This window comes from Dermochelys coriacea, chromosome 10 (genome assembly GCF_009764565.3).
Source record: "Dermochelys coriacea isolate rDerCor1 chromosome 10, rDerCor1.pri.v4, whole genome shotgun sequence".
NCBI classification, from domain to species: Eukaryota; Metazoa; Chordata; order Testudines; family Dermochelyidae; genus Dermochelys; species Dermochelys coriacea.
The window spans coordinates 136,993-151,675 of NC_050077.1; the positions used below are offsets into that span (position 1 = coordinate 136,993).

Here is a 14,683-nt window from a genome sequence, read left to right on the forward strand (position 1 = left end):
TTAGAAGAGTCTATACATTTATTCTTTATAATAATATACAGAATAGAGGTACGCTCCTTAAACATTATTGGTCTTCTATAAAAAATTTTGATTTTCACTTTCCATCCATAAGAATCGCAAGGTATAAGCACCTCTCAAATGCAAACAATCCTAGTGCGGGGCAACTACAGTTGCAGATAATACACACCACAGAGGGAAGGAACATTTTTCCTAAGCCAAAAGAGAAAAGGCTTACTCTTTAAACTGGCAAGGAGATTTTAATGTTCATGTAGTGCAGACTCTACCTCAGTTTGCAAGATCTTGTCTGAAAAGTAGTATAATTATTTTGCATTCACATCTGACATCATTACGCACAGCGTATGCTGAATGGATCACTAAGATTTCCTTGATTTGAAATCTATTACAATGCAAGTTTGGAGTAGTAAATGCAAAATGCACAAAAAATTATAGTGTTTGTGACAGTACCCCAATATGTGACTAGAAGGATCGGGAACAAGCTGTGGATGGCTGGAGAGAAAAGTCAGGGGAAGAGGGGCAGCACTCAAGGCCAAAGAAGTCCTGAGTCTACACCAAAGAACTTGTGAGAGAGCACGATGGCCACCTGAGGCAAACCAGAAGGTTAGGAGGAGAGTATCCTACTTACACATGGTCGTTCTGTTAGTCTCAACTTTTAGTGAACAGTGTGATGGTTGTCTTAGTCAAGAATTTGTTATTGTTAGCAGAGATGCGTAAGAGGTGAATATTAGCTGCTAGTGTGGAAATAAGTGTTAAAGGAGTAACTATTTACACCTTACAGCTTTAAAGTGGAGTAATTTCTCTAGTCTTTATGCAGTCATTTCCTTCTGTCTTTTTCAATACAGTGTACTTCCAACTATCTGAATAGCATGAGGGACACAGATTTGGTTCAGATAATCAAGAGGCCATTCAGCAGCAGGTGGCCTCCTCCACAGCCAGAGGCTTGTCATCCTCTTCACAGTCCTGGCCACGGGTCTCTGCTCTGCCCCACTCGCTCCTGTAACAGCAAGGTTGCAGAGGTCTCCCTGTGCAGCCACAGGACAAGTGACACCAAATTCCCGGCAGGCGCAAGGAAGGCTATAGTTCTGGCAGGGTAGAGCGGAGTCCTTGCCGAGGTCTCTGCTCTGCCCTACCAGGACCACAGCCTTCCCACTACACCTTGTGCCTGAAGGGATTGGGTGTCACCAGCACTGCGGCAGCACAGGGAGCCCTCTGCAGCTCTGCTGTCTTAGCCCCATTCACTCCCATGACAGCAGTGCTGCAGAGGGCCCATGCAGCAGCAGGATGGTCTTCTCTGCAGCCAGGGGATCATCCTCCTTGCACTCCTGGCTAGGAGTATCTGCTCTATTACCACAACCTCCACATTATCTGAATCCCTTCCTTATCCTCCAGCATAAGATACATGCTGCAGAGGGCATATATCTCATGCTGGGGGACAAGGAAGAGGTTGGATAATCGGGTTTTGGATAAATAGGAGTATACTGTATATAATCTACCTGAAAGACTAGAAGGTAGATTTTGCTTTTTGCTCACATGTTCATCTCTGGCTAAAGGTTCCACATCACTCCATCCTTCTAGCCTCATCAGTGCTGCTACAGGATTAGGAAGTACAGTATGAACTACTTCCCACAAAGGCAAATAAACTGCCCCTGCTATCAGCGGGTAAGAAGTTTACTAATCCATCCAAACTTGAGGACAAAACTATTCCCCTCACATCAGGCAGAAATACAGTTGCTGGGTATATAACCAATCACCTTTCACTCTAATTAGTGCAATAGTTGATCAAAGCAAACAGCACAGAACTCAGATTGGAGAAGTAGAGTCTGCAGACCAATGGATGGTAACAGTTTCAGCAAAGAGAATTTTTACAACTTAAACAACCTTGTAAACTGAACTACAACAGCTGTCTGCAATGGCAGCACCAGACTTTAACTCAAACATTCTCTTCCCATTGCCTTAGGGCAAGATATAGAGCATTAGAAATATTCACAAAGCGTTGTTAAATTATCTTAGTACTGTGATATGCATCCAATTTGCTCAATATTTCAATCTATATGAACTTGATATTTATCATCCAGACAAATTTGTTTAAAAGGTGTCATTCCAAATGCCTGTGTCTCCCCGTAGGTGTTCATTAGCCTTTGAGCAATTCAGAACACTTGGCTTTGTAGTCACCACTGTATGAATGACGTGTTCAGCACTTGTATTTTCAGCTGAAATATTTAATTGTAAAATGTCAGTTATTTCTTCACTTTTCATAATAAAAGCTGCAAGTTACATGATTTTACATAGTCACAATAAGTCATAGGATACTGTTGAGTAACAAAAACAACAAGGAGTCCAGTGGCACCTTAAAGACTAACAGATTTATTTGGGCATAAGCTTTTGTCGGTAAAAAACCCACTTCTTCAGATGCATGGAGTGAAAATTACAGATACAGACAAATCTATATTGGCATATGAAGAGAAGGAAGTTACCTTACAAGTGGAGAACCAATTTTAAAGGCCAGTTCAGTCAGAGTGGATGTGGTCTGCTCCCAATAATCAATACCAAGAGAGGGAAAATTGCTTTTGTAGTGAGCCAGCCACTCCCTTAACACCATCGATTTGGGCTTGAATAGGGACTGGGAGTGGCTGGCTCACTACAAAGCACACCTCCTCATCAATTATTGGGAGCGGACCACATCCACCCTTACTGAATTGGCCTTCAACATTGGTTCTCCACTTGTAAGGTAACTCCCTTCTCTTCATGTGCCAATATATATTTATGCCTGAATCTGTAATTTTCACTCCATGCATCTGAAGAAGTGGGTTTTTTACCCATGAAAGCTTAAGCCCAAATAAACCTGTTAGTCTTTAAAGTGCCACCGGACTCCTTGTTTTTTTTGGTGGATACAGACTAACACAGCTACCCCTCTGATGTTGAGTTACAATAAGTCATCCAATGCAAACGGTGATTTTTGCTCTTGAATATACAATTCAAATTCTGCTCTATATGGTTACACAAGTTATCCAGTCAGTGAACAGAAATCATGTATAATTTATGTAACTAATAGTTTAAACTGGATATTAGCAAAATCTATAATCTGCTACGTTCCAACACACGATTTTTTCCCTTGAAAAAAGTCACTAATTTCACATAAGGAAAATGAAAGTTTCTCATACAGAAAAGAACTACAAAATGCAAATATATCACTTGCTCAGTTCTAATTATTAGGTTATAGCCTAATATTTCACTGAGATGCTAATCTCTGAACACACAAGCTACAAAGAGGTGCACCTTAGAAAGCTAAATGTCCAAGGGATATCATGTGGGACTTCAGGAATTAACTAAGGGACTGGAATTTGACAGGATAAGAGAGGAACAAGCACTGAGAAGAATGAGGCAACTTGATTGCTGGGAGGCAGGGTGAGACTGGAACTTGCCTGGAGTAAATCCAGACTGTTTCTTCACAGCCAGGACCCACCCTCCTGCTGTTGCTCTCCTTCACACCAGGTAGTAGCATGGGACAGGTGGTGCATATCTGTAGCGGAGGTCAGTGAAGGGGAGAAACTGACCAGCAAAGAGTGGAATGATGTATGAAGCAGGAGACTTTACACACACCAAAGGAGAACATTTCACATACTTATGGGAGCAGATTTTATTGGTGGAGTGTGTTGGGAGAAATGAGATGAAAATATTAGTCTCAAATGCTGTGGACATTAACACTTTGCATGGAGAGGAAGAATCAGAGACTGAAGCTCAAAGTATACCAAAAGAGAAGTGGTAGCAGCTACAGTCCCATTGTAAAGGCTGACACCAATACAAACCTACATATATTTTTAAACAAGTTCTCACAGTCAAGGGTCTGTTCAGTCAAAATCACATGCAGTATGCTTTACGGTGGGGCTTGACTCCCTCTGATGGAAGATTATTTGTTTATCCTGATCTTAACAATATTTTTCATTTAAAAAGAGAAAGCTGAGCATTCACATTCTAAATAGATAGGAATGAGAAAGTAGAAATACACAAAGAACTTACCTGAGTTTCTTTCATACACAATACCATGTTGAGTTAATAAATTTTTAAGCTTTTTAATTTCTTTAGAAAGTTTCTTGTACTCCTAGAATAAAAAATATTTTTAAAATGGACAATATGTTTTGCCCAAATACATATGTCTACTTAAAAATTCAGTTTGCATCAAGTATAAAATGTCCAACCATAGTTATAAGGGAAGTCACTGGGGAAAAAAAACATGTTTGGAATCTTGGTTTACCAGATGACGGGAGGATAGCTAATATGACACCAATTTTTAAAAAGTTTCCAGAAGCAATCCTGGCAATTACAGAGCAGTAAGCCTAATTTTAGTACCATGCAAACTGGTTGAAACTATAGTATAGAACAGAATTATCACACACATAAATGAACACGATTTGTTGGGGAAGAGTCAGCATGGCTTTTATAAAGGGAAAACATGCCTCACCAATCTATGAGAATTTTTTGAGGGGGGTCAACAAACTTGTGGACAAAGGTGATTCAGCCAATATACTGTACTTGCACTTTCAGAAAGACTTGACAAGGTCCCTCACCAAAGGCTCTTAAGTAAAATAAGCAGTCACAGGATAAGAAGAAAGATCCTCTCATCAATCAGTAACTGCTTAAAAGACAGGAAACAAAGGGTAGAAATAAATGCTGTTTTCAGAAAAGAGAGGGATAAATAGTGGAGTCCCCCAGGGATCTGTACTGGGACCAGTGCTGTTCAACATATTCATAAATGATTTGGACAAGGTAAACAGTGAGGTGGCAAAATGTGTAGACAATACAAAATTACTCAAGATAGTTAAGTCCAAAGCAGACAGAAAGAGTTACAAAGGGATATCACAAAACTGGGTGACCGAGCAACAAAATGGCAAATGAAATTCCATGTTGATACATGCAAAGTAATGCACATTGTAAAACATAATATCAACTATACAAATAAATTAGCTGTTACCATTCAAGAAAAAGATATTGGAATCATTGTAGGTAGTTCTCTGAAAATATCTGTTCAATGTGCAGAGGCATTCAAAAAAGCTAATATTAGGAACCATTGGGAAAAGGATGGGTAATAAGACAGAAAATATCACAGTGCTACTATATAATCCATAGTATGCCTACACCCTGAATACTGCATGCCGTTTTGGTTCCCCCATCTCATAAAAGAAATACTAAAATTGCAAAAGGTACAAAGAAGGACAACAAAAAAATTAGGGGTATGGAATAGCTTCCATATGGGGAGAGATGAAAAAGACTGGGACTATGCAGTTTAGAAAAGAGGGGGAAGGGGAGATAGGACAAGAGGTCTGTAAAACTATGAATGGTGTGAAGAAAGTGAATACATATTGTGTTATTTACCCTTTCACAGAATACAAGAATCGGGGTCATCCAATGAAATTAATAGGCATCGGGTTTAAAACAAACAAAAGGAAGTACTACTACACACAACGCACAGTCACCCTGTGGAACTTGTTCCCAGGGGACGTTGTGAAGACCAAAAGTATAAGTGGGTTCAAAAAAGAATTAGACAAGTTCCTGAAGGATAGGTCCATCAACAGCTATTAGCCACGATGGTCAGGAATGCAACCTCATGCAATCTATGACTACCCTTCCATACCCTGTCAATGAATCTCAGTACATCAATGAGAGGGTATAACACATGAACTTTTAGGCTGAATGGTCATCTAGTCCAGTGGTCTCCAAACTTTTTGGGTCACGCACCCCCAGGTGATTGTGTCTTTTTAAAGGATACATGATATAAACCACTGGGCCTTTGGTTTGTAAAATGGCCTGAATGTTTCAGCATAGTGTGTATATTATATGATTACCAAGTACCCATCTGTCACAAGGCTCTGGTCCACCTTCCACTTTCACTAACTCCCTTCTGTTTCTTAATGCCATTCTGACCCCACTTTATGAGAGTATGTCTAAAATGCACATCACCTAGGTATGTAACTACTTCCCATATACCACCCCCTAATATCTCCTGGAAAGGCATTCAGTAATGCGAGTTTGATTCCAATTTTCAGCATTAAAATAAGTTCTGCCATTTCTATTTATTTTTAAATATACTGTTATTTAGGCAACAGAAGATAACTAAGGGAGCAGACTATCTGAATCGTAACAACAGACAGGCAGCTTGGCTGAGAGCCCAGTGGCTCAATCACACAGCAGAAGGATGGTGATTTAAATCCATATTGGTAAAACGTATGAGACAAGCATTGAGAATTACTTTCTATACCTTATTGCATTTCTCTACTGTTTCAAATTCCAGACTTTTAAACTTTTTTTTCTCAATCTCCTTTTCTTCTGTTGCGCTTAAAAGTCCTGCTTCCTCAAAAATCTCCTTCAACAATTTTTTGTACCCCTGGAAAAACAAAGACATTACATAAAGCCATTCTATTTCTGTTTGTTTGCACTGGCTATTTATTTTACAAGGTTTTGTGATTACCAATAAACTGTATCTAGATGCATAGCACTAACAGTTTTTGCCAATAGTAGGATAAAAACATCTATCCTAAAAAGAACTGGAACTGCAGAAAACAGGCCAGTACTATAGTAATTTGAAAGTGATAGTCCTTTAACAAGAAATCAGAATGGATCAGCAAACCTGTTCAGTTATTAGCTCATCGTAAAGAGACTGCTCTGCTTCATCCCACTTCCTTTGTAGGACTTCAGGCAGTATTGGATAAACTGAAAAATGGAAAGTAAAGCTGTCATAAATACTAACCGCTACATTTTCCTTAATTAACTATTTGAATGTAACCCTAGTCCTGCTATGTGTGTGTTTTAACAGCTTAATGCTTCACTTCAACATGCACCACTGAGACCGCAAACTGCTAAATTCACTTGCCTGGACCTGTTCTTCAATCCTATTTAAATCAATAGGAATTTTCTCAATCACTTCAAATGGGAACAGGAGCAGGCCCTAGAGGTCTAATGCTCCCAGAGAGCAGCAGTGACCAAGGGTCTCTTCTTCCAGCTCCAGCTGTCCAAAAGGCTGCACCCTTCACTGCTGGATGAGATCCTGATTGCACCCTCCTCACTTACAGACTATTGAAACACATCCCATCTAAGAATGACCATTTACAAAACCCCAAAAGGGCTGGGGCCCAATTATCTCTGTAACACCCTCTTAGGGCTGAGCCTCACTCTTACTACCTTCAGGGAATATTTCTTCATGCAGACATTTTTCCAAACTGATGAATGCATCCACTGACTTGTCTAATTGGAGACTGGGATGAAAGTGGTGAGAACAAGAGAACTACGCTCTTGTACACAAATACATTTACCAAGGTGTTGTTTGTAGATTATGTAGGCTGCATTTATCACAAGGCTCTTTGTATTCCTCCATTCCCTCCCCCACAAGCTATCTGTATGCCCAGCATCCCATCCCCTTCTTTTTTCAGGGACTCCCTGCAATTCACCCGAATCTCTTCCCTGCAAGGGTCTGTGTGCCCCCCACTCCCTTCTCCTCTGAGGTCCCTCATTCTCTCCCTAAACCAGAAGCTCAGCATGCATCCTATTATCCTCTTTCCCCCATACTCCATTCTTCATACCAGGGTCCTCCAATCAACCCCCCCAACAGGAGTTCTGTGTGCCCCCCATTCCAAATCCCCCATGGTAGGGCATGTGTCTGCTCCAATTGTCTGGGGTCTTTCATTCTGGCCCCCAAGCCAGGGGCTGTGGGCATGCTTATTCCCCATCTTCCCTGAGTCCCTCAATCTTCCCCCAGCATGGGCTCTGTGCCCCCAAATCCTCTCTCCCCCATATCAGATCCCCCAATCTCCATTCCCCCTACCAGAGGTTTATGTGCTCCTTTCTTCCCTCCCTCCATATAAGGGCCCCCCATTTTCCCCTAACATTCAAGCAGCTGTGTGAACTTCTCTCTGCTCCCCCCAGGCCCCTCCATTTCCCTTTCCCCCTACCACCATTACTTTCTGTCCAGAAGAGACATTCAACATGTCAACATGTTACATTATTGGGAGGATAAGCTGACATGAGCATGGGTATTGTTGTGCTGGAAAGTGTTCATGGAAACCATGAACTAGCTCTGTGATCTACAGATAATTGTTAAGATGCTAGAGGCTGTAGCTAAAGAGCTGTCATGGGGTCTTTTGTTCCCCAATCTCCCCCCTTTTGGTTTTCTGCTCTTCCCCAAGATCAACTAGTGTTCTGACAATTAATGCCTAGAACATTCCCTGAAATTTTGGAATTAACTGGATGGAGTTTTCAAAAGTTATCCCATTACATACAGAGAAATGCCACTGAATTGACCATAAGGACTTTGCAAGCTCAGATAAGAGTGCCTAATTATTATAGTGATGGGTACTTTAGAAATGCTTGTAATAAACAATGTTACATTTACTTAATGATACAAACTAATAAATCAGAAATCTAAACTTAAAGGCTTGGGTAAAATGCCACTTGCCTCTCTCACATGCACAGACCTTTTTATCCAACCTACCTAAAAGAGAATGAGGATGGCAAGCAAGAGGCGTCTCAAATGTCAGAGAGTAAACACAAGTACTTGGCTCAGACACATGAGCCAACTTATTGTTTTTTCCACAAATAAGAAGAACCTGAAAAGCAGAAAAAGAAGGATGAGAGGAAATAGGTTAAACACACAATATAGTCACTAGTTTCATGTTGAACAGAACCAACACACATCACTAACTTCCCATTTTACCATGAGTATAGATGCATTTCAGCAAGTACTGTAGTCAGCTCTCAGTGCTGCCATCATTTTACCCAGTGCAGAAGAAAGATGTCACAGTCACTAGTTAAGTCTTTTTCAAATGCAGTTATTGTAAAGAATGGAACAAGCTTGTTTCTTTCCCAATGGGAAGTGGTTCCTCCACCTTCACCCCACCAAAGTCACCACAACTTCCAACAGAGACACACTAAATCAGATGCCCTTCAGAGCCTGTCAGCATCACTCAGCAGGTGCATTTGCTACTGAGTGATGCATGCTCCCACTTCTGAAGGACTACCAGCCTATGAACAGTGAAAAATTGCATCCAGGTCTCCTAAATAGCAGTACAAAGTAAAAAGCACTAAACACAAGGCTCTTATGTCCTTTAATTTTTCCAGAGAATATTGATCTACCCTACATTGTAGATGCTCATTATGATCTTTACATTTTCAGCTTTAATGTTTCATGACCTTTTACAAGCAAAAGCCCAAGGAGGATTCAAATTCTTAATGTTAGAAATCATGCAATACTAGAAGGCCAAATATATCTTCAATGTGGCTACAGGAAGAAAGGATGCTCTTCTGGCATGTGTAATAGGTTCCCTTCTCCACCCCTTGGATCAACACAAATAGGCTGGATGCTTCCCAGTTTATAAGCACCATTTTTTTATTTTTAACACCAGTACAGCCTTGTGAAGAAATATATAGCTGAAACTTTCCCCTTAGCCAACTATCTAGGGAAGGAGAGGGACAGATCTCCTCATCCTGACATCCTGCCTCCCCAAGTCCCTACCAGCCACTCCCCTTGCACTTTCTTCATGTCCTCTAACCTCCCAGATGACAGGTTGGTTGCTCTCACTAGCTTGTCAGCTTCCTGCTTAATTAAACCATTGAGCACCCTCTCTCCAATTAAATCCACTCCAGAGGGGAATAGGTAGTACCTTAGTGACAGAGTACTGGGTCAGTTCTAGGCTCCCAGCACTCTGTCATAGTAAGACAGTGCACTGGAAGTCAGAAACCTTGGTTCTATTGCTGGCTTTCCAACAGGATTCTTCTGTCATCTTGGCCAAGTCACTACACTACCTGCCTCTCCCATTGATCAACCTATCTATCTTAGGGTTTTACACAGTCGCCCATCACTGTAATATCTAAGTGCTTCCACATAAAATCAATAGCAATAGCAACAAAGGAATCTGAGATTTAATTTTGTAAAGCTCCTTCATCTCTAGGAAGGACCTAGAGAAGTGCAAACATTATTTTAACAAGGAGGAGAGAGGTCTAAGGCAGGAGTTCTCAGATTTTTTACATAGTATGGACCACATTTTTTCAGAGTCTTTTGGACATCTCCTTCCGATTCACAATCATGTAACATCCCTTTTCAGCAACAGCAACTGCTCACATGTAAGAGTCATGTATTTTAACTGTTTTTAATAGTTTTGTCTTTTTGACAAAAGCTAATTATATTGTCTCTATTTGCTCTTCATTTCACCTCCCACCCCTTCTGCCCACATCGGTTCTGCTCCTCTCTCACACACTTCTTGTGACCTGGCCCTCTACTTTTCCCATACAAGTTTCGCGATCACTTGGTTTCCTTTCAACTAACTAACTAAACTACTTAGTTCTCTCTCCTGTGACTCCCTAGACATGTGTCACCCAGTAGTGGCTGGCAACTCCAGTACCACAAGCAACTCCTATTTCTCTTCCTCTTATGTAGCAGTGGCCCATAGCAGAAGTTATAACAACATTTGTCCCTAGTGGTAATGGCAATAACAGAACATCCTATTTTGCATGAACAAAAAGAAAGAGTTAAAGTCTCCAGACTGGTGTGAGTGAAAACATCATCAGCCTTTTATCCTGTTTTACCCTCTATTCCTAACTGTTGTCCAACATCTCATCTTGCATTTTTCTACTTCATATCCTAAGCTATTAACTCTTTGGGCAGGAAGAGATCTCAATTTGTAAAGCCCCATCTAAGTTTTCAAGTCCTATGGTATATTAATGGCTTTAATAGTTTAAACTGGTACAAACATGCCAGCTGTATTAACTGCATCAGGATGATTAATTACTGTACCTTTGTCTCTCTGTTTTTGGTTTCACATGAATCCCCTTCTCTCATCCACATGCCAACAAATGTGTTGTTGTAAATTTCCCATTCATGCCAAATACTGGAAAAAGAGAACAGCTCGAAAGACTTGTTTTATAATTTTGGGGAGAAAAGTTAAAAACCTGGTAAGAAAAACAGAAATACTCTAACACGGTATTAAAATTCACTTTATCAATTTCAATTTTTTGAAGGTCCTTTAATATCTCCTTTTCTTACTGCCCTGATCTGCCCCATCATAGATCAATTACCTCATAACCACAATGGAGTTCTTTAATTACTTATAGAGTCTCCATCACAGTAGTTTCTGAGCACTATTGTTATTCTGACATGTCTCAAAACCATTTCCACACTTTCTTAACCAAATAAAACTGAAAAAGGGTTTGATTTTGTCATCAATAATTTGTTTGAAAGAGGCGTTACCAAACTCCAATCTTCTCAATTGCTCAGAATACAGAGTAAGCCCAATCAACGTATGTTAGCAGATGGGTGAAACAAGAATACAAACTCAAAAACATGCTCACTCTTCACAACTTGTCAGTGAAGAGAACAATATATTTCCAGAAAGTGACCTATTCCAATTTAAAATGAAATATTCTCTGTTAGACCATAAACCTCATGATAGTCACAAGAGTGGCACAGTGGTCTCACAATCAACCCAGGTTGGGGGTCAGGATAGAATCCTGACTCAGAGGTTAGCTTTAGGGATTGTCTACCCAAGGTTTTTTCACACTTTTTTTTTTTTTAATTAAATGCCCTGGGTTCATACAACAATTCTTCTTTCAAATGAAGTGCCAATTATTGCAAATTGGATAATCCACTTTGAAAGTTTATTTCAGAATGAATTAGTGCAGAAAAGGGTTTTTGTGGATGCTTCTGTATTTCGCACTGACTTGGCAGTCCTCCAGTTGTTCTCGCACTGCATTGCATCACACCACATCAGGACCAAGCTGTCTGTTTACCTATGTTGACTCTACCGCTCTGGGAGGCCATTTAAGCTGGATGTGACCTCCCCAATTAAATGCTGCTGCATAGCCAGGATCACCCCCTTCGCAAATGCAAACTCCTGGAGCCCCATACATCAGTATTATAACAGTTATTATTGCAACCAGGCCTTGTGCATCCACATGAAACCATGCAGAGATCATGGAGTTCTTTGTCATCTAGGGAGAGAAGATGAGCAGGCCTGCCTTTACAACCACCACCAGAAGGTCATTAGAAAAGTAATTTCACCTCTATTGTTCTGTTTCCCACCTGTAAAATGGGGATAATACTTACTGCTTCACAGAGGTGCCCTGACAAATAACATTTGTACAGCTCTTTGAAAATGTTAAAACAAGGTAGAAGGCGGACAACCCATAAACCTCAGCCTGCCCCATTCACACCCTTCCCTTAGTTTACTGAAAAAAAGACATGTTTCAGAGTAGCAGCCGTGTTAGTCTGTATTCGCAAAAAGAAAAGTATTTGTTGCACCTTAGAGACTAACAAATTTATTTGAGCGTAAGCTTTTGTGAGCTACAACCCACTTCATCGGACGCATGGATGAAAGCTTATGCTCAAATAAATTTGTTAGTCTCTAAGGTGCCACAAGTACTTTTCTTTTTGAAAAAGACATGGAAGTAGAACCATACAAAAATTGTGGGGCTAACAAACCAACACTTCACTTCAATTTTTAATCACTTTGCTTTTCATAGCTTTCCTTTTTTGTATATGTGTATGGTTTCTATTTAGACTAAGCTCTCTGAGGCAGGAACTTTATCATAGAATCATAGAAGATTAGGGTTGGAAGAGATGTCAGGAGGTCACCTAGTCCAACCCCCTGCTCAAAGCAGGGCCAAACATATATATGATCTGTAAAGGTGCCTATCAAACTATTGGATGTTACAAATGCAGAAAAGTAAAATATTATTGTTACATGATAATGCAAGGTCTTGCCTTTTAGGATGTGGCACCCAATTCAGAGTGCACTGCGATCTCCAAGACACAGATTCTCTGTACCTGGAGTTTGAAGGCATTTAGCAGAACAACTGGAGGGACTTAGATACTAAATTTTGGGAATTATCTAATTTAAGTAGAAAGAATAATCACACACTTTAAAAATACTCAGTAGCTTTCATTGTCAAATATGTAAAATCCTCACTTTTGTTTCTCAGTCCAAGAAATCCTTTAAAACATCAAGTTAGTCCATCCATTATCTTTCATGATATATAAACATTTTAAAGTGAAACTGAAACAAGCACACATCTGTCCTCTTGGAACATCAGTTTTCATTTTTGCTTGACTGAAACAAAAGTCCTTGATTGTGGAAAGAACTAGGTTTTGCTAACCCCTGAAAAAATATCTCAAACATTTCTAAAGTACCTATCCCCAAAGTATCTAAGCAATAAACAACAAATAAAGATAGCACTGACTACAGCATATGTAAAAAGAAGCTCCTTTCTGATGTGTGGGAAACAGGCCTTTTTGAAAACACAGGACTTGAACTTAGACCTGAATCATAAATTAGGGTGGGAAGAGCCCTCAGGAGGTCATTTAGTCCAACCCCCTGTAGTCAAACTCAGGCTCATTTTGATGATTTCTGGCCAAGAGTCCCATAGCTAGGGCTCGCAACATAGGATGTTTTGCCCCTTGCACCCAAGAATCTGATCCTGGACTAAAAGTGGTCCTTTAAAAATATTTTTGAAAGGGATAAATACCCTTGTTTAGTAGCTCAGTGTAGTGCCTCTGCATCCTGAACACTTTCTCAGGTCAGAACTCTTCTCCAACAATTCTGTTACTCTCCCACTTTCCAGACAAATCTAATCATTCAGTGGTTGTGTGTCTTCACAGCTTAAAGACCTATCTCCGGCATGGACTCCCTACTGCTGTCTAGGAATCCATTGCAGCTCAGCTAGCTTGTACGATTCTCTCTGATGCTGACAAGAGTGACTACAAACTAGTCTCTGCCACTGTCTGGTCCTAAGACCCACTATATTTCTGGGTGTAACCTCCTCCTTTCAGACTTTCTGACTATCCTATTTGCAGGGAAGATCAGCTCTTCACTCACATTCTACCCGTCTGCACATAGGAAATATTTACAGAGGAAGGCACCTTTAAATCAGTCTTTGTTTTTAAATTAAATGTATGCTAGCTCCTCTACCTGGATCTAGGCACTGACTCTACAGACTGAATGGGCTTTTATTAAATATTTTTAAAATTACTTCTAGGCCCAGACCAAGAAGGAGTTTCATTTCAAGATATCACACTTGAGAGCTATATGCAACTCAAAACTGAGATTTAAGGAGAAAGTGCTTATGGAAACTTTGGCTAATGTAAATTGTGGTTGTATACTTATTTTGTGTTTCTTGCAGGAAACGCATGTCATGTGCAATTGACAATGGCTTCCAGTCTGTTTTTGGGTTAAGTGTAAGATGTTAATTTTGAACTATAAAGCCCTTAATGGTTTGGTACCTGGCTACCTCAAACTGCATGTCTTTTTGTGTTATGCCACTGGAACTACAATTAGCTAAGCCATTTAACATCAGAATAGATGGTTTAAATGGAAGAAGGCTGGAGGTATGGTATCTTCAGAGACTGGAATTTATTGCCCTTTTGGTCCAACTTAGCCCAAATTTGTTGACCTTTAGGACACATTAAAAGTACTATCAGCTTTCCTAGGCTTTCCAGGGGTTGTGAGATGGGGAAAATTTTATTTTAGTGGAAAAGAAAATCTTTATAAAAATATAGAATACACTTAATTTTTGTACTCTTAGAGTGTCCAATAAATAAAACTCATACTCAACTATAATGCCTCCATTTTGTAGTTATATCAGTTCTGCCTTAAGACTTTTTATTTGGTGTTTTAAGAGACATGATCCC

The 14,683-nt window shown here is 40.0% G+C and overlaps 1 protein-coding gene across 3 annotated transcripts in view; it reads right to left on the reverse strand.

Moving 5' to 3' along the window:
• The window catches only part of GNPTG (N-acetylglucosamine-1-phosphate transferase subunit gamma), a 24,166-nt gene continuing 9,483 nt past the window's right edge, over positions 1-14,683 (reverse strand). Inside the window, exons 6-11 of one of the 3 annotated variants that reach the window (XM_038418576.2) lie at positions 10,796-10,889; positions 8,498-8,612; positions 6,641-6,723; positions 6,272-6,397; positions 4,036-4,117; positions 1-2,228 (exon numbers count right to left, since the gene is read on the reverse strand). In XM_038418576.2, coding sequence (XP_038274504.2) covers positions 2,104-2,228; positions 4,036-4,117; positions 6,272-6,397; positions 6,641-6,723; positions 8,498-8,612; positions 10,796-10,889 — 625 coding nt within the window. In that variant the 3' untranslated portion in view covers positions 1-2,103. Of the gene's footprint in view, positions 2,229-4,035; positions 4,649-6,271; positions 6,398-6,640; positions 6,724-8,497; positions 8,613-10,795; positions 10,890-14,683 lie in introns of those variants that run through there. The other 2 variants (XM_043494041.1, XM_043494040.1) reach the window with 2 other exon arrangements.